This window comes from Sorex araneus, chromosome 2, assembly GCF_027595985.1.
Source record: "Sorex araneus isolate mSorAra2 chromosome 2, mSorAra2.pri, whole genome shotgun sequence".
NCBI lineage: Eukaryota > Metazoa > Chordata > Mammalia > Eulipotyphla > Soricidae > Sorex > Sorex araneus.
In genome coordinates, this window is record NC_073303.1 from 206,654,817 (window position 1) to 206,681,546 (window position 26,730).

The 26,730-nt window shown below is 48.7% G+C and overlaps 1 protein-coding gene across 3 annotated transcripts in view; it reads left to right on the forward strand.

The window, feature by feature from the left end:
• The window catches only part of USP3 (ubiquitin specific peptidase 3), a 92,797-nt gene that overhangs the window by 17,925 nt on the left and 48,142 nt on the right, over positions 1–26,730 (forward strand). For 2 of the 3 annotated variants that reach the window (XM_055126067.1, XM_055126069.1), the window contains exons 2-3: positions 11,226–11,286; positions 15,885–16,016. In XM_055126067.1, the coding sequence (XP_054982042.1) occupies positions 11,226–11,286; positions 15,885–16,016 (193 nt within the window). Of the gene's footprint in view, positions 1–11,225; positions 11,287–12,808; positions 12,925–15,884; positions 16,017–26,730 lie in introns of all 3 variants that reach the window. The other variant, XM_055126068.1, reaches the window with a different exon arrangement.

Sequence of the window (26,730 nt, forward strand, 5' to 3'; positions counted from 1 at the left end):
CGATACAGCTGGAGGTAACTTTTTCACGGGGTGTGACTTTGGGGCCCAGAGGCGTCTCTGCGGCTTGTGGCTCTCTCCCGAGATTCAGTTGTGGATCTGCTGTTCATTTTATTTTCCAGCTATTTTCTGTCTTCCGCCGTTTTCTAGCAGATTCTCCTCACCTTGGAGCTCCTCGACCTTCTGCTCAGCTGCGGTTATTCCGCTGTTGGGAGCTCCTACTGACTTCTTTCTTTTCAAATCTGTATGTGTATGTCACCTGCAATGTTACTCATCCGCGTCCCTCTGACTGCAGTCATGTTTTTCATTTTGACGCTCTGGCGTCCTTGTGCTCTGCTGACTGCCTGTGCCGCCCTGCCCTGGTCACCGGGCATCCTCGGCCCCACGGTGCTGTCGGTGGGTTCACCCCTGGCTGCTGCTGTTCCTGTCTTCGTGAGAATTGCTCTTGCTCATCGAGCTGGCTGGACTTCCCATGTTCTCCCCGTTGGTTTCCTGGTGTTCTGGTTGTGCTGGGGCTGAGGCTTTGTCATTGGCCCCCCGGAGACGCCGAGGGATTAAGTTAGGGGTTGCTCTCGTTATTCTCTGCCCGTGCTCGCAGAACGACAGGAAGCGTCACAGAGCGGCATGGAATTTGCTGAGTAGATCTGCTTCAGCAGCAGTGGTGTGGGTTCATGTTGCAGGTTGGGCCAGGCCTGTTGAAGCCCACCCGGCAAGGGGGGGTCGGCCTCCTGCTCGAGTAGGCCCAGGGCTGTCAGCCAGCGGCAGCCTCTCTGGGATTGAGCAGCGGGCACGAGGTCAGCTGGTTTTTGGGTTTATTTTTTTTTTTGTTGTTACTTTTTTGTTTGTTTTGCTTTTTGGGTCACACCCTGCAGTGCACAGGGGTTACTCCTGGCTCTGCGCTCAGGAATTACTCCTGGCAGTGCTCAGGGGACCATATGGGATGCTGGGAATCGAACCCGGGGTGGCCATATGCAAGGCAAATGCCCTACCCAATGTTCTATAGCTCCAGCCCCCTTTTTTGTTACTTTTCATAAATGTCACTGTCATCCCGTTGCTCATTGATTTGCTCAAGCGGGCACCAGTAATGTCTCCACTGTGAGACTTGTTACTGTTTTCGGCATATCGAATGCACCATGGGGAGCTTGCCAGGCTCTGCTGTGTGGCGGGGAAGGGGGATACTCTGGGTAGCTTGCCGGGCTCTCCGAGAGGGACGGAGGAATCAAAGCCGGGGCGGAGGGGTGTGTGCAAGGCAAATGCCCTCCCCACTATGCTATCGCTCCAGCCCATATTTAAGTCTTATACAAATATATATTTGCATTATTGAGTATCTTCAGGAAAATTAAAAGCTTTAACTTGGGAATATGCCCTCAGGCCCAAAACACACAGCAGAAAAGCTATCTGCACTCCTGTGGTCACTCCTGTGGTCATTGCAGCGCCGTTCGAGATAGCCAGAATCTGGAAACAAACCAAGTGCCTGAAAAACAGGTGGCTGAACGAAGAAATCATGGTATATCTACACAGTGGAACACGACACACCCATCAGGAAAAATGCAGTCATGAAATTTGCTTATACGTGGGTGGACGTGGAGGGTGTGTCATGCTGAGTGAAGCGAGTTAGAGAGAGGGACAGACGTAACAGTGAGCGCTCTCATTTGTGGAGTATTTAAACACACCCACCGTAACAGGAAAAGAGTGCCAGAGAGAGTGGAAACGAGGGTCAGGAGGTTGGTCAGGAGGGTCTGTGGCTGGACCCTCGCCACAGACGGTAGGGGAGGCAGTTGGGACGGAGGAGGGAGCACCGTGACAGTGACAGTTGGAAATGACCACTCCGGACCAGAACTGAGTGCTAGAAGGAGGGAAGGAGGTACCCGGGGTGACACTCAGCAGCAGGATTGTAGACTACAGTGGGGTGGGCAGGAGGGGGGGAGGGTCTGCAGAGGAGGAAGGGGGAAACTGGGACACTGACGGTGGGAAATGTGCCCTGGGGAAGGGAGGGCTGTGTGGCTGAGACCCAGACACGAACAGCTTTGGAACTGCATCTCACGGGGATTTAGTTTAAAAAAAAAAAAGTTTTGGGGCCGGAGCGATAGCACAGCGGGTAGGGCGTTTGCCTTGATGCGGCCGACCTGGGTTTGATTCCCAGCATCCCATATGGTCCCCCGAGCACCGCCAGGAATGATTCCTGAGTGCAGAGCCAGGAGTAACTCCTGAGCACCGCTGGGTGTGACCCAAAAAGCAAAAAAAAAAAAAAAAAGTTTTAACTTGTTGATTGACCAGTAATATTTATATGGTTTTATAATACCATAAAATGGTATTTTATTAATATTAAAACAACATGTGTAAAATATGGTTAAAATATAAATGTAACAAAAGAAATATTATGCATACTTTACAATTAAATATAATCAGTTAAGTAAAGAAAACAAAATACTAAAATATTGTGTCAAATATTAAAATAAAAATTTTATAATTTGCCTGCTCTTACCTTCCCAATTACTATCACTGTATCAGTGTCATCCCGTTGTTCATCGATTTGCTCAAGTGGGCACCAGTAACGTCTCCATTCATCCTAGCCCTGAGATTTTAGCAGCCTCTCTTTTTTTTTTAATTAATTTATTCTTTTATTGAATCACCATGTGGAAAGTTACAAAGCTTTCAGGTTTAAGTCTCAGTTATATAATGCTCGAACACCCATCCCTTCACCAGTGCACATATTCCACCACCAAGAATCACAGTATACCTCCGCCCTTCCCCCCACTTCCCCAGCCCCCCACCCCGCATGTATAACTGGTAAATTTCACTTTACTTTCACTTTACTTTGATTACATTCAATATTTCAACAAAAAACTCACTATTATTGATTTAAAGATTCTCTCCCCTAAAGTCGATCTGCTGAAAAGAAAGCATTTGATAATTTGTTTTCCATTTATAAGCCTCTCTTTACTCGTCCTTCCCAATGGTGCCGCATTGGAGGCTCTCTCAGGGTCAGGGGAATGAGACCCATCATTGTTACTGTTTTTCGTAGGAATACACCACGAAGAGCTTGCCAGGCTCTATGTTTTTTTTAAAAAAGTTAAAAAAAATTTAGCCACTGTGGTTTACAATGCAATTTTTTTTCTTTTTTTTGTTTTTAGTAGAATGGTTTGTTGGAAAGTAGAGGGAATAAAAAGGAAACTCCACAGTGAGGGAGGGACTTAGTCTAGGATCCCAAATCCTGCTAGTGATTGCACTTTACACACAGCACAGTCTGGTACAGCCAGTGACGGTGGTGTACCCGCAGCCAGTGACGGTGGTGTATCCACAGCCAGTGACGGTGGTGTATCCGCACCAGTGACGGTGGTGTATCCGCACCAGTGACGGTGGTGTACCCGCACCAGTGACGGTGGTGTTCCCACAGCCAGTGATGGTGGTGTACCCACACAGCCGCCAGTTCACGCTTCCACTCCAGGGCCCCGTGTGTCACTGCCTCTGTGTGCCATGGCCTTTCCTTGCCCAGGCCCCTGCTCCCGGGCACTGGGCTGCGTCCAGATTCCGGCTGCAGTGAACATGGGGCTGCAGGTATCTTCTGGGAATATTTTCCTCTTGGCTCTGGGTAAATGTTGAGGAGTGGAATTGCCGGTTTTATGGAGAGCTCAATTCCTGTTTTTCTGAGGAATGTCCACACTGTTTTTCCTAGCAGATTGGCCCAGTGGACACTCCCTCCCAGCAGTGAGTGGGGGTCCTTTTAGCCACACCCACCCAGCACTGCTGCTTTGGTTCGCCGTGACGAGTGCCAGACTCACTGGCATGAGCATCTACATGAAAGTTTTGAGGTGCATTTCCTCGGTGATGAGTGATGCTGAGTATTTTCTCGTATTCCTTTTGGCCGTTTGTTGTGTCTTTGGGGAAGTTTCTATTCATCTCTCCCCCTCATTTTTTGATGGGTTGTTAGAGTTCTACCATTGCTTTATGTGTTTGGATGTTAACTTCCTATCTGATGACTGGTGGGCATCCCTGAGTGTGACCCCTCTCCACACCCCTCGCCCCCATGAAGGGACAGCTTGTGACCCAGTATGACAGATACTGGAAAGTTCATACAGAGCCTAGTCTTTTCCTCCTTGGTGTAAATTTTCATATTTTTATTAATCAGTATACTGAACATATACTGACTGCACTAAATGAAATAGAACACTCAGGGTGTATTTTGTTAATTTGATTTGTGATTTAATGTTTTTTTTATACCTCTAAGACTGGTAGGTTTCAGCATGGTTTTGAAATTTAAGCGGCTCTTGTGCTTTGATTTATCGGAAGTAGCATCATACTAAGTTGTCTAACATTCTGTGCTGTATTTCAAGATTTTTTAAAAAATACATTTTGCTTCCTAAAGTATTTCATTTAGCATATAACATTTTAATGATACTGATGGGAAGGTGATTTAGCAGTTGTATCAAATTTGAAAAAAGTTCCTGAGTATTTAACCTCATTTAATATTTTAAATATAATTTAGATCAGAGAAAGGATTTTTTTTTTTAATTCTATTGAATCACCGTGAGATAGTTACAAGCTTTCATGTTTGAGTTACAATCTCACAATGATCAAACACCCATCCCTCCACCAGTGCACATTCCCCACCACCGATATCCCAGGTATACCCCCCCTTTCCCACCCTCCCCCTGCCTCCATGGCAGATAATATTCCCCATACTCTCTTTCTACTTTTGGGCATTATGGCTTGCAACACAGACTCTGAGAGGTCGTTGTGTTTGGTCCATTATCTACTTTCGGCATGCACCTCCCATCCCAACTGGTTCCTCCAACCATCATTTTCTTAGTGATCCCTTCTCGATTCCAGCTGCCTTCTCCCCTCCGTTCATGAAGCAGGTTTCCAGCTATGGGGCAATCCCCCTGGTCCTTGTATCTACTGTCCTTGGGTGTCAGCCTCCTGTGATGTTATTCTATACTCGGCAGATGAGTGCAGTCCCTCTGTCTGTCCCTCTCTTTCTGACTCATTTCACTTAGCATGATACTCTCCAGGTCTGTCCATTTATGAGCAAATTTCATGCCTTCATCGGAGAAAGGACTTTTTGAAATATTTTTTTTACTGACTTAAATGTGAGTCATATATTTGATTTTTTTTTTTGTGATAAGAAACTGCCAGTTGTAATTCACTCCCATCCCCCACCCCCCATCCATGCTGAAGAGCAAACCCAGGGTCTCACACTGATTCCTTCTAACAAGCATACATTAAGAGAAACAGTATTCTGGAAACGAATCCTCATCATCCTCATCGGTATGTAGACATTTGTTGCTGTCTAGTAACAAGCACCAGAATTTACCCATCCTAGAGTTTTATTCCTGTAATATATTTTTAGTTCTTAGGTTATGAAATAACTTACTTGTCCTGTAAATTGTGGGACCAACTCTTTAAGATCACAGAATAAAATAATGTTGAAGCTAAATATAAACGAAAGACTTTTGGTTCCTGATGCTTACGTCTTTTGAATCTACAGAGTGACAAAATTCCTCGGGGAGTGATCTGGTCCCTCGGGTGTTTCATAGTTAAAGAGGGAAGTGTTTTCCTGCCCGGGGGGGGGGGGGGGCAGAGGCACTGGAGCAGGGCCTCAGCCTGGCCCGGCCAGGAAGAGGAGCAGAGGTCTGTGGTGTGCCCTTCCTTTCTGCGCGGCTGTGGGACAGCTCTCCAGTTGTGAGCACTTCCTCATGAGCCCCGGGGTCGTGGTTAGAAGGTGAGCTCTCGAGCCCAGGGGCTGAAGTCAGACAGGTCTGCATGTCAGGATGGCCGAGGAGGGTGTCAGAACTCTTGAGAGAGAATTGGAATCAGCTGTAGCAGTTCTCTGCTCTTGGTGTGTATTCTTATTTCAGGCCCAGTCGTACGCATATCTTGAGGTTTCCCAGGATTCTTTAAAAGAATCCCTTGTCCAGGGCAAAGGAACCAGGAACCAGGTCTCACAGACTTTAGTGAGGAGAAAGGGAGTTCCTTTGAGTGCCAGGGACACTTTATTCGCTGTTTCACTGTCATCCCGTTGCTCATCAATTTGCTCGAGCCGGCAACAGTAACATCTTCATGGTGAGACTTGTTGTGACTGTGTTTGGCATATCTAGTACGCCACGGGGAGCATGCCAGGCTCTGCCGTGTGGGCGGGATACTCTCAGTAGCTTGCCAGGCTCTCCGAGAGGGACAGAGGAATCGAACATGTGCAAGGCAAAGGCCCTGCCCACTGTGCTGTCCTCCAGCCCGACACTTGCTTAGGGGTCTCGACTCAGAATTTGGGATTGCCGTGGGCGTAGGGCTGTGGGAGGCTTGCAGTGAGGGATGTGGGTGCTCCCGAAGGAGGAGTCGGTCAGTCCTGCTGGCTGGCTATTGGGGTCGCTAAGAGAGCGTACCAGTTTCCATTTCACCAGGGGAAAGTAGCCCGTGCTTTGGTCCCCGTGTGAGATGATGGATGCTAACTGGCCTTGCAGTTACTACCTTAACAGTGTCACGTTGCCTGTTTGAGGTTTGCCCGAGCGTTGCTGAGGATTGTGTCAATCCTCGAAGCTAAGCTGTGTGAGGGCCGGTGCTGCGTGTGGCTGTGTCCCGGCGATCAGGCACTGCCTTCCGTGTTTGACACAGCCACATCACCGTGTGTGACACCGACACGTGGAGTTGGCAGAGCTGGTCCCGTGGAGTCCCATGACGCGGGCAGTGGGGAGCTGGTCTTGCTGATTCCGGCCGGGCTCTGCCTCCGGTCTTTGTCTGGAGCCTGGCGTGGCCGTGGAGTCGCCCGGTTGGGTTCTGTTTCAGCGGGGCCCTGATTTCTGCTCGTCGTTCTTTCACGCTGGTCTTGTGCCGTGATTTCTCTGAGCTCACAGAGCTCCTCAGACTGGTGTCACCGGAGTCTGCTCTGAGGACGTACTGAGCCTCTTCCGATGCTCACCGGCCGTGGCAGCCTTTGTCGGGCTTCCCCCATGGGTGTGCGGTGTCGGTGCTGTGCGGAGGGGCTGCCTGCAGCGAGACCCCGGGCGAGTGAAGAGTCAGGCTGGGAGCGGCTCTTTCCCGTGACAAGAGGTGCGGCTGAGCAGTGGTGACGGGGTGTGCTTCTGGGTCTGTGGGTCTGTGGGTCTTCTGGGTCTGTGGTGGGACAGTGTTGTGCTACACACCCTCCTATAAACACCGGCCGGCCTGGCAGTGCTGTGCACCCCGACTGTTGGGTGTGTCGGACAGTGACTGAGTTATAGCTGTTGTACGTGACATTTCATAGCAAAACAATCGACTCCTGTAAAACCTGTCGAGAGGCCTTGGTATCAAGTGTAGATTACATTATTCGGTGTATTGTAGCGAACACAGAACATCGAACCACATTGTGTAGCAAGACCTTTTTCATTGCGGATGGCATTCAGTCTTATTAGCGCCGTGTCTCCTGACCCCCGCTGGCAACAGTCGTGCCCGTAAGTCCCTGCACGGACAGAGCTCGCCAGCACTCTGCTGCCCTGTCACTCTCGACAGCCCAGACTTTGTGCCCAGCTGTGTGTCTGGGTGTAGGGACGGAGCCACTGTGGTCTCGGTCACGTGGCTCCTTGCCCCGGAGTGTTGCGGGGCCTTCAGGAGGACGCGTGCGTCCAGGGCCTGTTGGCGAGGTGGCACCTGTCCCCCTGTGCTGCCCGAGCCCAGCCTCGAACCCGAGCTGCAGAATGGAGGTGAGAGGAGGGGGCGCCCGCCAGGCAGCAGAGGGAGCAGAGGCATTTCAGAATCAAAGTGAGAACAGACAGATGTGGTTGCGGAGACCCTGCTGTGGTCAGCGTACGGATGAGAGATGCGCTCCTGAGGGCTTGGCCCTGACACGCCCTTAAGTGGAACAGAGAGGCCCCAGGGCTCGAGGGCTTATCTCTTTGACCTTCTGCAGTTTTCCTTTCTCACCCGCTTCTTTCTCAGCAGCATTTGAGATTGAAACGAAAGCTTTTAATTCACTATTTTTGTTTTGCTGGTGGGTAGGCCGTATATTCATAACTTAAGATATTTCACGCACGATGAAATACGTAGCATTTCACATTTCAGCTGTTATAATTCACACAGACTTTTATAAGAGCCTAGCAACTTCTAATACTGCTTCAGTGGAAATTGTGTCCATCCTGCAGGTACACTTTTGAGACACATCTTTCAGTTGATACTGCATTTAGACTTTCCTGCAACACGATTAAAATAAAATGTTTTAAGACAGGGGCCACACCCAGGGATGCAAGGGTCTCAGGACCCACTGTATCTGATGTCTGTGTTGATGGGCCAGTTCCTGGCTCCTGGGGGTACTGGGGGCTTTGGGGGCTGCAACGGGCCCTGCTCAAGGGACAAGTAATGCTAGGAATTGAATTGTGGGCCTTGCACATGGCCGGCCATTTACTTGCTTTGAGGCATAGTCCTGGCTCCTAAAAAAACTGATTTTAAGATTATTTTAGTATTCTTCCATTTATGTGATAACCTATTGTATTATTTAACAGTTATTGAGTTTAAAAAAAGTAAACTCTTCAACAGCCATTTTCTTTCCGTACTAAGGTAGTTTTTTTTTAAGTTTTTTTTCTCTAAGAGCAAAAGATACTTACTAAAGGAACAGAGCTGTAGTATGTATAGTTTCCAGTCCCTGAGATTATTCTTCAGACTATGAATATCTGCTCAAATAAATTGTGCTCTTTTTTTTGTTTTATTTGAAAACAAATTAATGTGGCTCACTCCCCCCCCCCCCCCAAAACCACAAAACTATAGATACATTCTGGTTCCTTTTGCTTGAGTGGGGGGCGAGAGTGGTAGGCTCAAGGGAATGGTGCCTCCGGAGAGTAAATGCAGAGATGGGGTTCGCCTTGAGCAGAGCCGGACCCCACGTGGTCCCCCAGCACCGCCAGAGGTCAGCCATGGGCACGGCTGGTCGTGGCCCCCAAAGAAAAAACCAGAACAAAATAAACAACGAAAAGCGTGTTTCCCCTTTCTGCCCAGCTCAGGGGTCCGGGGAGCGCCGTGTGGAGCAGGACGGTCCCAGACCCCCAGACGTCCTGGGCCTGGCGCCTTCCTGGGGGGAAGGGCTGCGGGAGGGGCGGGGGGAAGCGGAGCGGCTTTGACTGAGCGGTTTGCTTCACTCAGTGCCTGTCCGTCTGGGGGTTGTCGCAGGAAGGCCTCGCGCTGTCGGTGGTCTTGTGATCTCAGCCCTGGCTCTGTGACGCTTTCCCGTGACCTCGTCAGCGTCATCGCAGCTTCTGTAGCTCTCCCTCCGGGCGTCCGCCCTTCTCTGGCTGTGGGCCTGGGCTTCTCCATCGGGCAGGGCCTTGGTTTCCCCTCGGAATTTGTGTTTCGAGGGCTACGGTCTTCACGTTGGACGGACAGCAGGGCTGCAGCAGGGGAGGGGGCAGAGCGTGTGCTTCCGGGGAGTAGGGGATTCAGGAGCAGTTTCTCCCGACCTGCCGCAGCATTGTGGTAAGCCAGATGTCACAGCGCGGCACAGATCAAAGGCGAAGACTGTTCTTTCCATGGGCCTGCTCACACTGGTTATTAGCTACCGGACAGGCATTTTCTCTGCATTTCTATGTTGTGGCTTACATGCAACAACATATTAACAACATGTTAATAACATGAATAACATTGAGTTTCTAATGTGGCCTGCGTATGGCGACATGGGACCTGAGCGAAAGCCTCAGGTTTCTTCAGGAAGGGCTTTGGCAGTCGTGTGAGCGCGGAACGAGGTGAGGAAAGGCGGGGCTAGCGGGGGCTTTGGTCAGGCACCCTTGGGCGTCCGGGTGGCTGGAGCCGCGTGGGCCTGCGGCAGGGACGTCCCCGGTGCCGCGTGGCTTCCTCTGCCTTCTACACACGCGCCGACTGACCCTGCCGGAGCCTAACTCCTGGTGAGGGGTCAGCAGGTGGACCTCGGACTCAGGAGCGGGAGGAAGGGCCATGCAGAAGGAGAGAGAACTGGGGACTCACTGCCAGGGTTCGACGGGATTGGCCGGTGTCCTGCAGGGGCGTGAAATGTTTGGAGAGTGCTGGAAAGAGGGAGGTCTACAGGTTTACTTGGAAAGTCATGATTTGTGCCCCGGTTAGTTACAAACAGCAAGTCACACAATGGTACTGTAATTAAGTATCTTTGTTGGGTTTAATAATAAACCTCTATTAAAGTTTCCTTTTCAGGGCACTTGATTTATCTTATTTCCACTTTTGTTTAGTTTTTCCTTTTGGTTTTCGGGCCCTGTGCTGGTTTTCTGGGGGGGCACTTTGGCTCCGTGCTCAGGAGCGACCCCTGGTTGTGCTTGGGGACCGACTACAGAGCCAGGAAGAGCCAGGGGGCCCTGACGCCCGGACTGGACCCAACAATGGGAAAAGCCCGTTACCATGGTGACCAGGCACTGGCGACGGGGGCGCCTCAGGTGTTTATCGCTCTCCTGTGTCCAGCAGTGGGTCTTTCCGGACCCTGGGTGTGGGTTCGCTTTGCCCCTCTGAGGCTGACTGGGGTAGTTGTGGTGTTGGGGTCGCGCAGGACACAGCTTTCCCCAAAATGCACACATTCATTCCCACTCTGGCGGAGAATGGGAAACCTGGGAGATGCTTTCCAGGTGATTTGTAAAATGTTATTTCCCTTTAAAAGTCAACCTGGAAAATGGGGCTTTTGTTTTGAGCGGGCAGCATTGTAATCAGTATTCAGAAGCTAGTCCACACCCCTGTAGTAACTGACGTGGTCGTACCCAGAAGGGATTACGCGCAGTTGTTCTATTCGAGGCTTAGTCTTCCCCGTTACCCGAGGCTGCCTTGCACTCCCAGAGCGAGGGCTGTTCCGCGCAGCGGTGTGTGATCTGCATGGCAAGCACCCGTGATTACATGGAGACTTCTGATCATGTTTTGTGCTGGGGGCCACAGACAGTGCTTGGGTCGCTTCTGGCAGTGTTGGGGCCACGTGCTGGGGTTTCAGCCAGGAGCCTGTGCTTCCCGGAGCCTCCCGGCGTGGCCTGTACTACTGCCGGCCACGGGCTGGGGAGCGGCGGAGAGGACCGAGTGATGGGCCAAGAGTGCGTGCGTGTGTGGCTCTGGCTGGACCCGTGCGCTGAGCAGCTGTCCCGTCCCCACCCCAGCTCTCGGCTGGGGAGCCTGGGCCAGCGGCTCTCCTGCGGCCGGTGGGGCCTGGAGCTTCGGGCGTGATCTCAGGGTGTGTGTGTGCGGACTAGGGGACGCTTTGGGAAATAACCTGCTACAATTGGCATCTTGTGTATTTTTCTCTTTATTAGTGTGCCGGTCCAACAAAAGCCCCTGGGTCTGTTTGACTTGTTCAAGTGTCCACTGTGGAAGGTAGGTGACACGCTTACTACTTGTACCCTGCTTGCCCTGTCCGGTCACCCTTAAGCCTCACTGCTGGGGTTGATTTCACCCCATGGCTTCACACTGGGATTCCCTCTCCTGGGAGAGCCCCTGGCCAGCGAGAGGGAAGCCTGCTTGTGGGCAGGTGGTGACCCTGCCCGGGTCAAGGCGCCTGCTAGTGACAGTCAGTCAGCAAGGTAGTGTGAGAGAACTGTGAGGTCAGCCTGTGGGTGCGCTCTGGGGACTCAGACGGCTCTGCTCGGAGACTTGTGCTCGTCTCTAGCCCTGCCCGCCCAAGGAACAGTGGGATGCAGTGTCCTTGGGTGTTTTTTTTCCTGTTATTTTTGTTTTGGGTTTTTTCTTTTTCTTCTTCTTTTTGGTCACACCCAGCCATGCTCAGAGGTCACTCCTGGCTCTTCACTCAGGAATGACCCCTGGCGGTGCTCAGGGGACCGTATGGGATGCTGGGAATCGAACCCTGGCTGGCCGTGTGCAAGGCAAATGCCCTACCAGCTGTGCTATCGCTCCAGCCCCTGGTTTTGGTTTTTGGGGCCCGTCCTGACAGTGGCTCTGTGCTTGGGTTAGGCGGTGAATCCTTGCCCCAACAGTGCTCGGAGGTCACAGTGCAGTGCTGGGGTCAGGCCAGGGCTTCTGCGTGCAGAGCGTGTGGCACCTGCTGAGCTCTCTGCAGACCCGTTAGGTTATCTTTGGGTTTTGGATTCTCTAACTATTTTTGTTACTATTTAAGAAAATGCTTGTAGTCAGGTAACGTGCTCAGGTGATGCTGCCACTGACTGGTGTGCTCTGAGGAGGCCGAGGCCTGGGGCCGTCTCGGCGCCTCCGGCTTCCCCATCACCAGCCCCGTTTACTGCCGAAGGGCCAGATACAAGATACCACATCATTCTGCCAAAAAGAATAAAAAAAGCACAGAACTCTTTACAGAGAATGAATTCCCTTGCAAACTCTCTCACTGTGGAGTTAATTATTAACTGCTACACACCTTGTGTTTCCTTGCTCCATTAATACCTTTTTTCTTTCTAGGGATTTAAACCAGCCCCAACCCCCCAACTCAGGTCAAACCTGAGCATTTTGTCTTGGTTCTTGGCTTCAAAAAGAATGTTTATTTAAATAGTAATAATTTTATTCTAACACAAACTCAAATGAGTAGCAACCTTTGCATTAGTGTACCTTAATACTGCTGTTGCTCATTTAGCTTAGAACCACTTTGAATTTACTTCAGAAATTAATCGATTAACTCCAGGGATATGGGAAACCATGCCATATTATATATACGCTGAAATCTGTATTGTATAAATACAATATTTGTATTTGGACTATTTCTCCAATGGTATTAAAGATCCCTTTGCATGAAGAAAGCACCTTTGTTTATTTATTTTGGTTTTTCACATTTTAAGTCCTAAATCGAATTTTTTGTCATGTACACTGTAGAGTACCCGAGGAGAATGTTAACTTCGTATCTTAACTGTGGCTGTTGTGGTTTTGAAATCTCTAGGATTTGGGGAACCTGAAAGTACTTTGTACAGATAACATTTTTTAAATAAAGAAGAAAAGTAGAAGCACTTAAATGCTGCATTTGAAGAGACAGATTCCTCTCCTAGATTTTGAGAGGTGAGAATGATAATGCAATAAAATTAATTTAGCTTTGTTCTCCAGCTATATACAGTGCTCTCGAACCTAATTCTTGAAGGGCATAGTCAACAAAAGAGACCACAAATTATTAAAAATTGAGAGAATAATGTATTTAAAAGACCACAGATTTTAAAAATTGAGAGAATAATGTATTTAATAGCGAGAAACTAACAATTCTCTCAGAAGGTTTTAGAAAAATAAATGGAGACACTTCCAGACTACTGGCAGTGTGTTCCCAGTTGCAGGAATCTTAAAATTAGACATCATTTCAGACAGATACGAAGCCGATCGGACAGATAGTGAGTAGTCTGTGTCTGAATCTTCATTTTGTGTAACTGATAAGTTAATTTTATCATGTAATCATGGTTAATTGCCAAAATCATGATTTTTTTTCCAGTTATTTTAGGGTGTCGTCTGCAGAAAAGTTTTTTTTTTCTTTTCTTTTTCATTGAATGGCCATGGGATACACAGTTCTGAAGTTTTCCATGATTGGGTTTCAGTCCAACTGTGTCCCAGCACTGCAGGGAAGTTTTGAATGAAATGCTCTTTCACATGTAGTTTGTCCCTCATTAGCCTGTCTGAATTCCCTATTCCTTAGGTCTTCAGGCCTTGGCCTTGGAAGCCCTTTTGTTTTGGCGCCACCCAGCTGTGCTCAGGGGCTCCCTGCAGCTCTGAGGACCCCTCACTGCGGGCTTGAACTAATGCACCAGCCTGTCAGCAGCTCTCTGGTCCTCTGTGGCAGCCAGCTTTAAACGTTTTGCTCTTGTTTTTAGAAACCTGTGACACGTGTATTAATATTTTCCCATTTTTAGGCTGATCTGTCCAGTTAAAGTAAAAACAAAATGTCGAGAAGTAATTTCTCTGATGTTAGCTAGTTCATACATAACTGCTAACTCCTAACTTCTGATTTTGTGTCTGGGTTACACCCAGTGACGCTCAGGGGCTACTCCTGGTGGGCTCAGGGTACCGGAAGGGGTACTGGAGATCACACCTGGGTCAGCACTGTGCAAGGCCCTACCTGCTGTACTATCGCTCTGGCCCCGACTTCAGTTTTTAAATATTAGTCTGAATATTGCTGACGTTACGTTGTGGTAACCATTTAACATGGTACTTTTGAAGACTGCAGACAGTATGGTGACTCAGTGGCTTGTGCGAAAGGCCAGTTCTCCTAATGTTATTTAGTATTCTTCTTGATTTTGAAGGTACTCCTTGGAAATACACTAGTGCTTTTCATGGTATGGAACAAATAAATATAAGCTTAGGAAGTTGAGCTGATTAGATAATGAAACTAGATGATGTCTTGGGGTTTAATTTTTTAATTAAATATTCTTTCTTGACCTATGTTATCTTAATGTGTATGCTTAATATGATCACTTTACAGTTACCTAATGTGATCACTTCATAAGCAATTAGGTTATTTGTATTCTGAAGGAAAAATATAAATAATATATTACAAGATCAATTTGAAAAATATAAATAATATAATTACTAAATCAGTCTTGTATTCTGAGCCATAGTTGTTTTATCACCAGTAACTGTGATATAAGTACTATTGCATTTTGCAGGTGAAATTGTACAGAGGTTAAGTAACTTACCCATAGCCAGCTTATGACAAAGCCTGCTTTTGAGCCCAGGTTTGTTTTTAAATTAATACTCCTGATGATTTTATTTTAAAATATTTCAGTCTGGGCCAGAGTGATAGTATAGCGGGTAGGGCATTTGCCTTGCACACGGCCAACCCAGGTTCAGTCCCCGGCATCCCATATGGTCCCCCAACACCTCCAGGAGTAACCCCTGAGCATTGCTGGGTGTGACCCCAAAAGCAAAAAACAAAACAAAACAAAACTAAACAAACAAATAAAAAAAACCCAAATCTAAAATGCTGCAGTCTACTTTGTGAACTGACCGCCCATTTACATGCCAGTGTCTGTGGTGTCTGCTGGGTGGTGTCTGGACAGGGTTAGGGTTTGAGTTGAGGGTCGTGACCCCAGTGCCTCCAGGTTCCCTGGGGTGGGGCTGCTCAGTGACCCGCCCTCCCCCAAGGTAAGTGATGAGAGTGTCCCCTTCGCTTTCTGAGCAGACTGTTTGGTGCAGTCCGACCACCGTTGGTTTGCCCTGAGTTTCCCCGAGAGGCCTGGCTCTGCGGCTGACTGCTTTCTCCGGGCGCTGGGGAGTCTCACGCCGCAGTCCTGGCGCTGTGCCTCCCAACCGAGGCGCAGGGATGGGGACCTGGCGCTCTGTTCCCACCGGGACCCTGTGTCTCTTCAGTCTGCTTTCCCTGCTGTCGTGCTTAATGAACACGAATTGGAAAGTAACCACAACAACTTTTTATTCATTTAGTTGTTTAAGTATCTCTGTCCATGTAAGGAACCAGCAGTTACCCTAAGCTTCAGATGATTGTACCTTCTGTCTGAATTGCTTCTCCACACAGGCCTGCCCACGTGTGCCGATGACTTAGTTCAGTACCAGGAGATCGAAAGGCCACAGAAGAGGACCCCGCTTCTGTAGCCCTTTCTGCAGAACCCCGGCCCTGTGCAGTGGCTGAGTGGTTGCGTTCACGGAGCTTGTCTCCGATAGTCCCCGACACCTGGGGAAGTCTGAGCACTAGAGCAAGGGCCAGCAGAGGGATTGGGGAGCAAGAGCAATGGGCTTTGAAACTAATTTGCACAGATAATTCCTTTCCTTGCTCGACCTTAGTTTTGTGTTGAATGGGTTAAAGTTAACTATCAGAGTTGACTGCAAGAAATAACTTTTTTTTTTAAAAAAAGTATTTGGCTGACTAAATGAATAAATGACTGTGCTCGTTGCAGGATTGAGTGGCTTTATAAAGGAGGAATTCTTTCTTGTCCTGATGTGATTAACACCTAATTCTCTCATCTGTCTCAAGTTCCAAAGCAATAATTAGGTTAAAATAAATGTCAATTTGATTTTTTTAAAAGGTATGTGAATGGCCATGCAAAAAAACATTATGAAGATGCACAGATCCCCTTAGCCAATCACAAGAAGCCGGAAAAGCAGGACCGGGCCCAGCACACGGTGTGCATGGACTGCAGCAGCTACAGCACCTACTGGTGAGTCCCCCCCGGTGGGCTGTGCGCGAGTGTGTCCCGCTTTCTCCCTCCCGCCAGTCTCTGAGCCAGTCACTGTCTGTCCCCGTGGCTTCCTTTTATTCTCTTATTTCTTTTCTTTTCTTCTGGGAGGCTGTACCCGGTGATGCTCAGAGATTACTTCTGTTTTTTTGTTTTGTTTTGTTTTGTTTTTATTGTTGGGTCGCACCCGGCAATGCACAGGGGTTAACTCCTGGCTCTGCACTCAGGAGTCACTCCTGGCGGTGCTTGGGGGACCATGTCGGGTGCTGGGAATCGAACCCGGATTGACTCCCTGCAAGGCAAACGCCTACCCGTTATGCTGTCGCTCCAGTCCCCCAGAGGTTACTTCTGGCTCTGCACTCACGAGTCACTCCTGGGTCCGCCATGTGCAGTGCCAGCACCGTGCCTGCTCTGCTGTCTCTCCAGCCCCTGAATACATATTTCTTTTGGGATTTTTTTTTTTTTTTTTACTTTTTGGGTCACACCCGGCGATGCACAGGGGTCACTCCTGACTCTGCACTCAGGAATTACCCCTGGCGGTGCTCAGGGGACCATATGGGATGCTGGGAATCGAACCTGGGTTGGTCACGTGCAAGGCAAACGCCCTCCCCGCTGTGCTCTCGCTCCAGTCCCTCTTTTGGGATTTTTAATTTGGGTTTTACTTGGCATTTTTCTTGAACTTCTAGACTCCTTACTTTTTACATTTTCTTAAGCATTTATAAGTATTTATCGTATAATTTGAGGCAAAAAAGAAATGGATTTTCCCCAGGTAATTGAACTTCCCACCTCTTAATCCGGAGAAAGGCAGGTGGAATTTGGTGTTCAGAGGTCGAGAGAAGCTCCTCTCACAGCATCGTCCAGGACTTAGCTGGACCCTTCGTCTCGTCACAGTGCAGGGAGCCCTGAGAGATGGAAGAGGCTCCCTACACCTGATGGGAAGCGGGGGCCCTGTCAGGGCCTGTCAGGGGGCTTCTAGCTCATAACTTTAGCAAACGGCATTGTTGTTTAGAAAAATTGAAAAGAGTTTTGTTTGTTTGTTTGTTTTTTGTATTTTGTGTTGTTGATTTGTTGATCACACCTTGCTGGCAGGGCTCACAGTCCTGGGGACGGAAAGGCAGGGACAGCGGGGGTTCCTCTCTCTCCTGCCCTGCTGGGAGGGGACGGGAAGGTGGTGGCCAAGACACAAGGCAGGACCCTGGTGACCTGAGTCAGCAGAGTGCCCCGGTCGTGGGCTGGGGGATGGCTCCGAAGGCCCCCAGCCCCCTGGATAAACAGGGCCGAACAGAAGGGCCCTGACTCAGTGCCGCAGGGGGGCGCCTCACTCGAGGGAGGGACCTTTCTCCTCTGCCCTTAGAGTTCTGAGGGACTGGAGCGTTAGCACAGCGGGGAGGGCATTTGCCTTGCACACGGCCGACCTGGGTTTGGTTCTTCCGTCCCTCTCGGAGAGCCCGGCAAGCTACCTGGAGTATCCCACCCGCATGGCAGAGCCTGGAAAGCTCCCTGTGGCGTATTCGATATGCCAAATACAGTAACGATAGGTCTCGTTTCCCTGACCCTGAAAGAGCCTCCAATCCTTGGGAAAGACGAGTAAGGAGAGGCTGTTAAGATCTCAGGGCTGGGAGGAATAGAGACGTTACTGGTGCCCGCTCGAGTAAATTGACAAACAACGGGATGACAGTGATACAGTGGTACCTAATGCTCAGGGCTCAAGTATGTGGTACTGGGGATGGAACCTGGGTTGGAATTATGCAAGGCAGGCACCCTGCCCTCTGTGCTGTCACTCAGACCCTGTTTCGGCTTGTTTTTCTGCTCCTTTGTAGGTTAATGTGTAGCCTTTCCTACTGGTTTTTTTTTTTTTTGTATTACATTTTTTAAAAGGAGATTGGAGGTCCTGTTCTCTCTTTTTAATATATATCTTTTGTGTAAATGATGAAATATTTTTGTGGCTACTTAAAGCTGGTTAGTTATGTTACTAGGAATATTAAAAATTACGTATCCATTTGGTAGGCTCAGAAAGTCAGTATGATTGTATTTCAACTTTAGTTCGAAGTTAGATTCTTATCTTGATAGTCACCTGTGGTGAATGATTTGTTTCTTCTTAACTCAGAAGGCCTTTGGCCTTGCAGGCAGAGCCATAGCCCCTCAGAGGATGCCTTGCAGCGTTGTTTCCTGTCCAGGGCTCCGAGCATGGCGTGAATGCAGAGCTGGGCAGGCCTGGGATTGAAAGTCCAAATACCACTTAAGTTTTTTTTTTTTTTTTTTTTGTTAAAAGGCCACTTTTGATTTATACTTCCACTGAAGTTGTGCATTAATTCCTTTTTTTGTTTTTTGCTTTTTGGGTCACACCCAGCGATGCTCAGGGGTTACTCCTGGTTTTTCACTCAGGAATTGCTCCTGGCAGTGCTTGGGGGACCATATGGGATGCTGGGGATCGAACCCAGGTCGGCCGCGTGCAAAGCAAATGCCCTCCCCGCTGTGCTATCGCTCCGGCCCTGTGCATTAATTCTTTCTACAAATTTCTTTGTTGATAATTGCATTGTAGAAGGGTATCCTTCAAAAGTAAGAGAAGGTGGTCAGTGGCTTTCCAAATCTATAAAGTTTTTATAGGTTTAGCTTTTGATTTTTTTTTTTTAAATTGTGGCTGTTGAATAATACATCTTACGGCCAGGTCACTCTTGTCACTACTATTCCAGTCATCCTTTGTGTTGCATGGTGTCTAGATCTGAAAGAGAAAAAAGCAAGAGGGAGACAAGGATTTCAATAAAAGTGAAAGTCTTTCCAAGGTTTTCATACAATAGCCGGTGTTCAGTTTATTATTTGCTTCTATAAAGCGCTTCTCCATATGAATGTTATGCTTTAGCCGGGCTGTTAAAGAGATCTCATTAGTTTTTTCTGTTCTCCCTCAGGAAACTTACAAATTAGAATGACATAGCTACTTAATTGACACAACCACTTTTTTGTAAGATTCTTAGGGTCTGTCTTTATGCAGAGGAAACAGGATCATTCTCGAGGGCTCTATCTCATAATCGTTTCCACAGGTCATGTGCACTGGATGTGTGGACGGTCTTGATTTTCAGTTAGTCATGTGCACGGAATGCCCATGGGTGTGTTTGGAAATACAGTTCAGTTGTGTGTTCTCAGAAGTCAGTGGCTTGCTTGTCATTGGTGAGATTACGAGGAAATAGAAAACGCTAAGGAAATTTCAGGGATTATCTTAATAGGGATTTTAAAAAATAGGTATAAACTTGGATGTTTTGGTATATTACTTTTCTTAGCTAGAGTTGGAATTTAATTTGTTTTGTATTGAACACTGTGCTAAAGTGCTGTTTCATGACCGAGTTGGAATTAGCTGGCCAGTCTGGAACTTGGGGGATATTCACCATGGCAGCGGTTCTTGGCCCCGTGCCAGCCTTCTGTGTGCAGTTACACAGAGCTGCAAGTGTGTGGACACCCAGGGGTCCTGAGAGGCAGGAAGGGGCTGCAGCTGGTCGCAGTGGGAACCGCTCCACTGGCGGTCTGTAAGGAGTCTGTGAGCCTGGCAGCTAGAAGAAGCTGCAGTTGAACATTTTACTCACCTCCCTGTGGTTAAGAAACAGAAAAAGATTTCTCCTTTCTGGGTCAGGTACCTGGATATGTATGTGTTGTTTCCTAGCAAGCCAAAATAATTCACTTCTAAGTTTTTCTTGTACATAGATTCCTGGTCTTTATACAGATATTTTTTAGAGATAGATACTAGTCTGCTATGCTTAACCTGCGCAGTGATCACCGTGCTTAGAGAAGAAGCTCTGGCCTGTGCCGATGCTCTTGGCCTTATGCCGTGCTCTGAAGAGTGGAATCAGGGGTGAGGTAGAGAGTTTTCTTTTTTTTTGTAATTTATTTTTTTGGGGAAGGAGGGTCATACCTGGCAGTGGTGAGGACTTTCCCCTGTCTCTGCACTCAGGAGTCTCTCCTGGTGGGGTTCAGGGACCCTGTGGAATACTGAGATTCGAACCCAGGCCGGCCGCGTGCGAGGCAGGTGCCCTCCCCACCGTACTGTCTGCCCGAAGGGTTCCAGTCTCTGCCCTGTGTCTTCCTTCCCGAGCCCTGCCGTCTTCCCTGCATGTCTCTGCAGCTGTCTCTGAATCCCCCACGGACCCTCTCTGCAGCCCCGCGGTGGCCGCAGGTTCTCTGCTGTGCCTGAGGATTCTCCGACTTCTCTGCTGCAGGTTCACTGTTGATAATGTCTTGGGGCCTGTGGAACTGTGTCCGGCCGTCAGGTGTCCTGCACACTTAGTGTCCGGTGCAGGACAGGCAGTTTGTGTTTGAGAGATTGGCCCGTGTGAGGATCTCCAGAAGATCTGGGCGGGCACGTTCTCTAGCGGAGGCCGCGGGGGCACGGAGCATGGCCCGGAGACGGCCAGGGCTGTAGGGGTGTCATCAGCCCTCCAGGGCAGTTCCCTCCCTTGGGAGATGAGCGTCGAGCAGCACAGGAGCCCCGGAAGGTCGGCCGCAGCAGACGGCGGCACACGGGCCATTGGAGTTGTCACAGAGCCATCCTCCGAGGGCGCGAGGCAGATGGGCAGAGCGAGCATCAGGCCAGGAGTCCAGTGGCGACGAGGATCTCCCCAGATCGGTGCACAAGGACTGATGTTCGGTTTGGTCCGTTTGGTCCCTTCCCCAGACCTCCCTCCCCTGCCAGAGCCCACGTGGGTTGACAGGGAGCGGAGGAAAAGAGCCATCAGAAAGATGCAGATACAAAGGAGAAGCTTGGATTTCTTACAGAGATAGACAAAGATAGAGTTACTACATTGGAAATATTGGAGAAAATTTCTAAAAGTATAAAAATATTCAAGAAACTTCAGGTAAAAACTAAATTACTGAGGGGAGTTTTCTCTCTCTGTAATGTTGTTTTAAAGCATCTTTTAAACAGACATCTAATGTGAATCAATTTGTCTATAAAGAGACTTGTGTTCCAGATTTAAACACCTACCAGAAATAGATTTTTTTTTTTTTGGTTATTTTGTACCACATCGACAATGCTCACTGGTGGCTCCTGGCTCTGAGCTCAAGAATTCCTCCTGGAGGTGCTTGGGGGTAATCCAGGGAGCAGGGGTAGGACCCAGGTCACCTGTGTGGAAGGCACGTGCCCTGCCCACTGTGCTGTTGCTGTGGCTCCACAAGCAGCGTTTTAAATAAAGTAATAAAAGCCCTTACCCGTGGACTTGTACTGAATCATTTTCAAAGGCATTTGACTGAAAATGAAAGGGGAAATCTTTTTGGTTATCCTTAGTTATTTGGACAAAACTAACTTTCAGTGTTGTAAAGATTAGAGAATAGGAAGAAATTTTGTTTATTTAAAAACAGAATTGAAGGTTCAAAATTTTTAAGAGCGGTGGACTGAAGGCATCAGAAGAAGTTGGTACTTGTCTGTTCTCGACAAAGGATCTGGGTTTCCTTTGGAGGTTCTTCTGATTTTCCAAATGGGCTTGCTGATTGCAGAACACTAGGATTTGATAAAAGAAAATAAAAGAAAATTTAAAAATAAGCTTGCTTCCCAATGACCAAGTAAAACAAAAACTAACCAGCTCTTAGGATCTAGCAGCAGAGTGGTGGTCACCAGAAGGGAAGGTGGGGGCCCGAGTGGGCAGAGGCCAGTTGGTGGACGGTAAATGGGAACTGGACATCAGTGGTAATTGTGGCCTGAAACAGTCTCTGACGGGAGACACTGTGTTCCAGAGTCGACTGTGTTCTGACCTGGTATTACCTACAGTTAAAAACAATATTTTTTCCCCGCTTCTTGGGTCACCCCTGGCGATGCACAGGGGTTACTCCTGGCGGTGCTCAGGGGACTATAAGGGATGCTGGGAATAGAACCCTGGTCGGCCGCGTGCAAGGCAAACGCCCTCCCCGCTATGCTATTGCTCCAGCCCCCCCAAAACAATTTTTTTTTAAAAGCTTGTTATCTAAAAGGATTCTTTTGGACTTTTTGCTTTTAAGTTTTTCTCATTTAGGGTGGGGGTGATGGGAGGGAACCTGGGGACACTGGTGCTGGGAAATGCACACTGGGGGGGGGTGTTGGAGCACTGTGTCACTGTACACTGGTGGGGGGGTGTTGGAGCACTGTGTCACTGCACACTGGTGGGGGGGTGTTGGAGCACTGTGTCACTGTACACTTGCGGGGGGGTGTTGGAGCACTGTGTCACTGTACACTGGTGGGAGGGTGTTGGAGCACTGTGTCACTGTACACTGGCGGGGGAGGGGTGTTGGACCACTGTGTCACTGTACACTGGCGGGGGAGGGGTGTTGGACCACTGTGTCACTGTACACTGGCGGGGGGTGTTGGAGCACTGTGTCACTGTACACTGGCGGGGGAGGGGTGTTGGAGCACTGTGTCACTGTACACTGGCGGGGGGGGGGTGTTGGAGCACTGTGTCACTGTACACTGGCGGGGGGGGTGTTGGAGCACTGTGTCCCTGTACACTGGCGGGGGGGTGTTGCAGCACTGTCCCTGTACACTGGCAGGGGAGGGGTGTTGGAGCACTGTGTCACTGAAACCTGACCAGGAACAGTTCTGTAAGAGTCTATCTCACAGTGATGGAATAAGAAAAAATATATTTTTTTCCCTATTTAATAAAAGCAAAGTTCAAAGTTGTCTCCAGATGTAAAAATATCTAGAGGTTGGAAAAGAGTTAAAATCTTAATAGTTCTGCATGTTTGATGGAGTATTTTTTTGCATAAAATTGGTTTTTGGTAATCTAAATGACCATTAATAAAAATTTCTCTGTAGTCATTAGGCTAAAAACTTAGTTACTATTGCAGTAAAACATCATTTTCATTTGATAATTTCTTCCTGTTTCATATTGGCAGAAAATGGTTTCATTTGAGAATATTTTCTTCTTCAAGAAATTAATGTAGAACTTCATGACTTGGCTAGTTTCAATACGAATGGGAAAGAAACTCAGAATTTCATAACTGAGAAATTTTTCTCTAAGTTGGGTGTGCAGTCCAAATGTAATACACTATCAAGACGGCCACTTAGTCATTCAGCAAGACTAGTGGGGTGAGAGGGCCAGATTGCCGCAAGGAGCTGAAAGCTGTGGGCAGAGCAGTCTTAAACTACTGGCACTTAGTAACAGAACTTTGAGAATCTTCATAAAAAATCTTACAGAAACTTGAAAAGGAAAATAAGTTAAAAATTACAGTTACTGTATTAATTTCACCTGTAGTCTGCCAACACACTCATGATGAAAAGGAACACCAAATTATCGGATAACTAGGAGTAAAAATACTTTCTCCCCTTTTTTGTCTCCAGACAAGACTCCAGAGTTTAACAGCCTGGGCTCTGTGGGCACTTATTTCCCGGTGTTAGCCTTGAAACCCCCAGTCAGCGTTAGAAGGAGACCGGGAAGGGCAAAAATGTATTTATAAATATCCACTCCAATAGGAATTTTATTCTACTTTCCTGATTTAAAAAACAGTACTAGGGGCTGGAGCCATAGTACAGCGGGTAGGGCGTTTGCCTTGCATTTGGCCAACCCGGGTTCGATTCCCAGCATCCCATACGGTCCCCAGAGCAACACCAGGAATAATTCCTGAGTGCAGAGCCAGGAGTGACCCCTGAGCATCGCCGGGTGTGACCCAAAAAGCAAAACAAAACAAAACAAAAAAACACCACTAGCTTTGAAATGAAGCTATGAAAACATCTTAAAAAAAAATAAGGACCAAAGAGAGAGACAGTACGGCAGATAGTGTGCTTGCTTTGGACATGGCCAACCTGGGTTCGAATCCCAGCATCCCATAGGGTTCTCCAAGCTCTGCCAGGAGTAACTCCCAAGTGTAGAGCCAGGAGTAACCCCTGAGCATTGCCAGGCGTGGCCTAAATACAAAAACAAACACTAAGAATAGAGCAAGCATCACATGCTAATTGATACATTTTAAAACGCCTTAAAATATAAAATAATTTAGAAATAGTCCCTATAATTCACATGATTGTCACAGTTTTCAAATATTGTCTTGGCAGTGTGGCTAAGTAATAAAATAGCAAATAGAAAAGTAACTGATAAACAGTTGCCAAAGAAAAAGTCCAAATTATACAATACCCAGAAAACTTGACATTCCTGTAGGAAGCAACTATAAATAAGCCATTTGGAGTGGTAGCATGTGACAGATGTACAGAATGAATGTTTTGCTTTTTCCTTCCTTGTTTTTTTAATCCGTTGCATGCCTTGGTCAAAAAAGCAAAGTCCAAGGAAACAAAACCTGTCCAAGACAATGGCAAAAACTGTGACCTACCGGTAGTATTTTAAAGAAAGCTGAGGGTGAAGACCTGTGGGTTCCGCCTGAAGCAGACTCGGCGTCACAGGCCGCCCCACTCCTGCAGCACCTCCGCCCTAGTCTCGGCTCTGGGCAGCCCCTGCCGTGACCTGGGCAGTATTCGAGAAACTGGAGTCGCAGGCCTGTTGCTCTTACGAAGTCAAGCCACTGAGAGCTCTGTCTGCCGGGACCTGCTTTCCCGGTGCTGCCGTCTCAGGGATGATCAGCCCGGGGAGGAGCTTGTGGCGGGGCAGGGCCCGGCCCTCACTCAGTCCATCAGCGTCGGGGCCAGCAGAACCCACGGGAAAGCTCTGGGTTCCGTTCCGCTGGAGCTCTCGTTGGGACTCTGTTGAAGGAAAGCGTTAGCGAGCGCAGAGCACCTGCTGCCAGTGGCCGCTGGACACGGCTGCAGCCCAGCGGCCGGCCCGGCCCGCACCCAGGCACGTCCTTTTGCTCACCTTCAGCATTCGCAGCATATGCAGTTACTGGATGCCGGTTTCACGGATTCACGAGTTTCAGCCAGTCAGCCCCCGTCCAGTGGGTGCTCGTCAGAGAGTCCTACAGCAAGACTGCTCTCGGGGTGGCAGTGGTAGTACAGCAGGCACAACAGTGACACACAACACTCACCTTGCGTGCACCCAGGCTGACCTGGGTTCGATCCCTGGCACCCGGTATGGACCCCTGAGCACCTCCAGGAGTGATTCCTGAGTGCAGAGCCAGGAGTAAGCCCCGAGCACCTCCAGGAGTGATTCCTGAGTGCAGAGCCAGGAGTAAGCCCCGAGCACCTCCAGGAGTGATTCCTGAGTGCAGAGCCAGGAGTAAGCCCCGAGCACCTCCAGGTGTGGCCCAAAGCCCTCCCCCAAAACAAACAAACAAACAACTTTTCAGATTACAACAGTAATTATTGCTGTACAAATACTGGGGAACAGGAAAAAGTTTTTTTTTTTTTGTAATAAACAGTTTAGATTTACTTGCAGAGATTTTTTAAAAAAAGTTTTTGGGTGATGGAGAGCAAAAGTTTTTGGGTGACTCAAGAGTCACTCCTGGCTCTGCACTCAGGAATCGCTCCTGGTGATGCTGTGGGACTGCCGGGGATGCTGGGACCGAGCCCGGGTCAGCTGTGCAAGGCTGATACCCCCTCTGTTGGGCTCTCACTCCGGCCACACAGAGGTGATTTTTAGTATAAACTTGCAGATAGATTGGGAGGTGGACTCTCAGATCTGTAGTTCACGTTTTGTACCTGATTAGAAACCTGAAAAATAATTCAGCAATTTGGTCTTTCCAGATTAGTGTTATGTTTTTTAAAATTAGAAGAAAAAAGAGCTTATAGTACAGGGTAAAAGTAGGCAGCTAGGGGGCTGGAGCGACAGCACAGCAGGTAGGGCGTTTGCCTTGCACGAGGCCGACCCAGGTTCGATTCCCAGCATCCCATATGGTCCCCTGAGCACTGCCAGGAGTAATTTCTGAGTGCATGAGCCAGGAGTAATCCCTGTGCATCGCCGGGTGTGACCCAAAAAGAAAAAAAAAAAAAAGGCAGCTGAGTGTTTCTAAAATTAGAAATCTTTAAAGGAAGTAAACAAACATTAAATATTAGTACAAGAAAATGGCTGAACTATACTGTATGTTTTTATTTTTAGGGACCAGGAAAAGATGGGGAACCAAATGAGGACATTGTTTGCTTTTTGGGTGGGGGCACACCCGTCAATGCTCAGGGCTTACCCCAGCTGTGCCCTCAGGAATCACCCCTGGAAGCACTCAGGGGACCTTGTGACTAGAATCCTGGTTGGCTGTGTGTAAGGCAGATGCCCTTCCTGCTGTACTGTCGCTCTGGCCTTGAGGGGTATTTTTGAGTGTTGCTCACGGAGACCCTTGAGTAAGGGAGTCGTGGTACCGTGGACGAAAGTCCAAAAGTAAAACGGCTGATGCTGACAGGAAAGGAAGATTGGCGGGAACTGTCAGGTAAGAAAGTTCAGGTGAGGCTAGTACGGTAAAGGCCATTCAGTATCGCTTACCTGGGGTGCGGTGGCCGTGGCTTCGGGAGTCCTGTACAAGGGAGGGGGTGTTACTCTCACCCCAGAGACGCGGAGGGATACGATGGCTTCGGGGGTGGGTCATGGGAGGACAAGTACATAGGGCTGGTCACAGGCCAAGAGTTGGTAAAGACAAACCTAGACGTGAGCACTGGACAGTGGGTGCGGGGGTTTCTCAGGCCGCTGGGTGTGACCCCGCGGCGCACACCCCTTCCTCCCGGGGCCGGTCCAGCCATCTCCGAGCACCGCCAGGGTCGCCCCACAACAGAAATGCAGAAACTGCACAGCGCGTTTTGCTGTTTGTTAGAATACTGGGATGTGCAATCCGCTGTAAGTCTCGTTTGTTTGCAGGCCACCCTTGGTAGTGCTCAGGC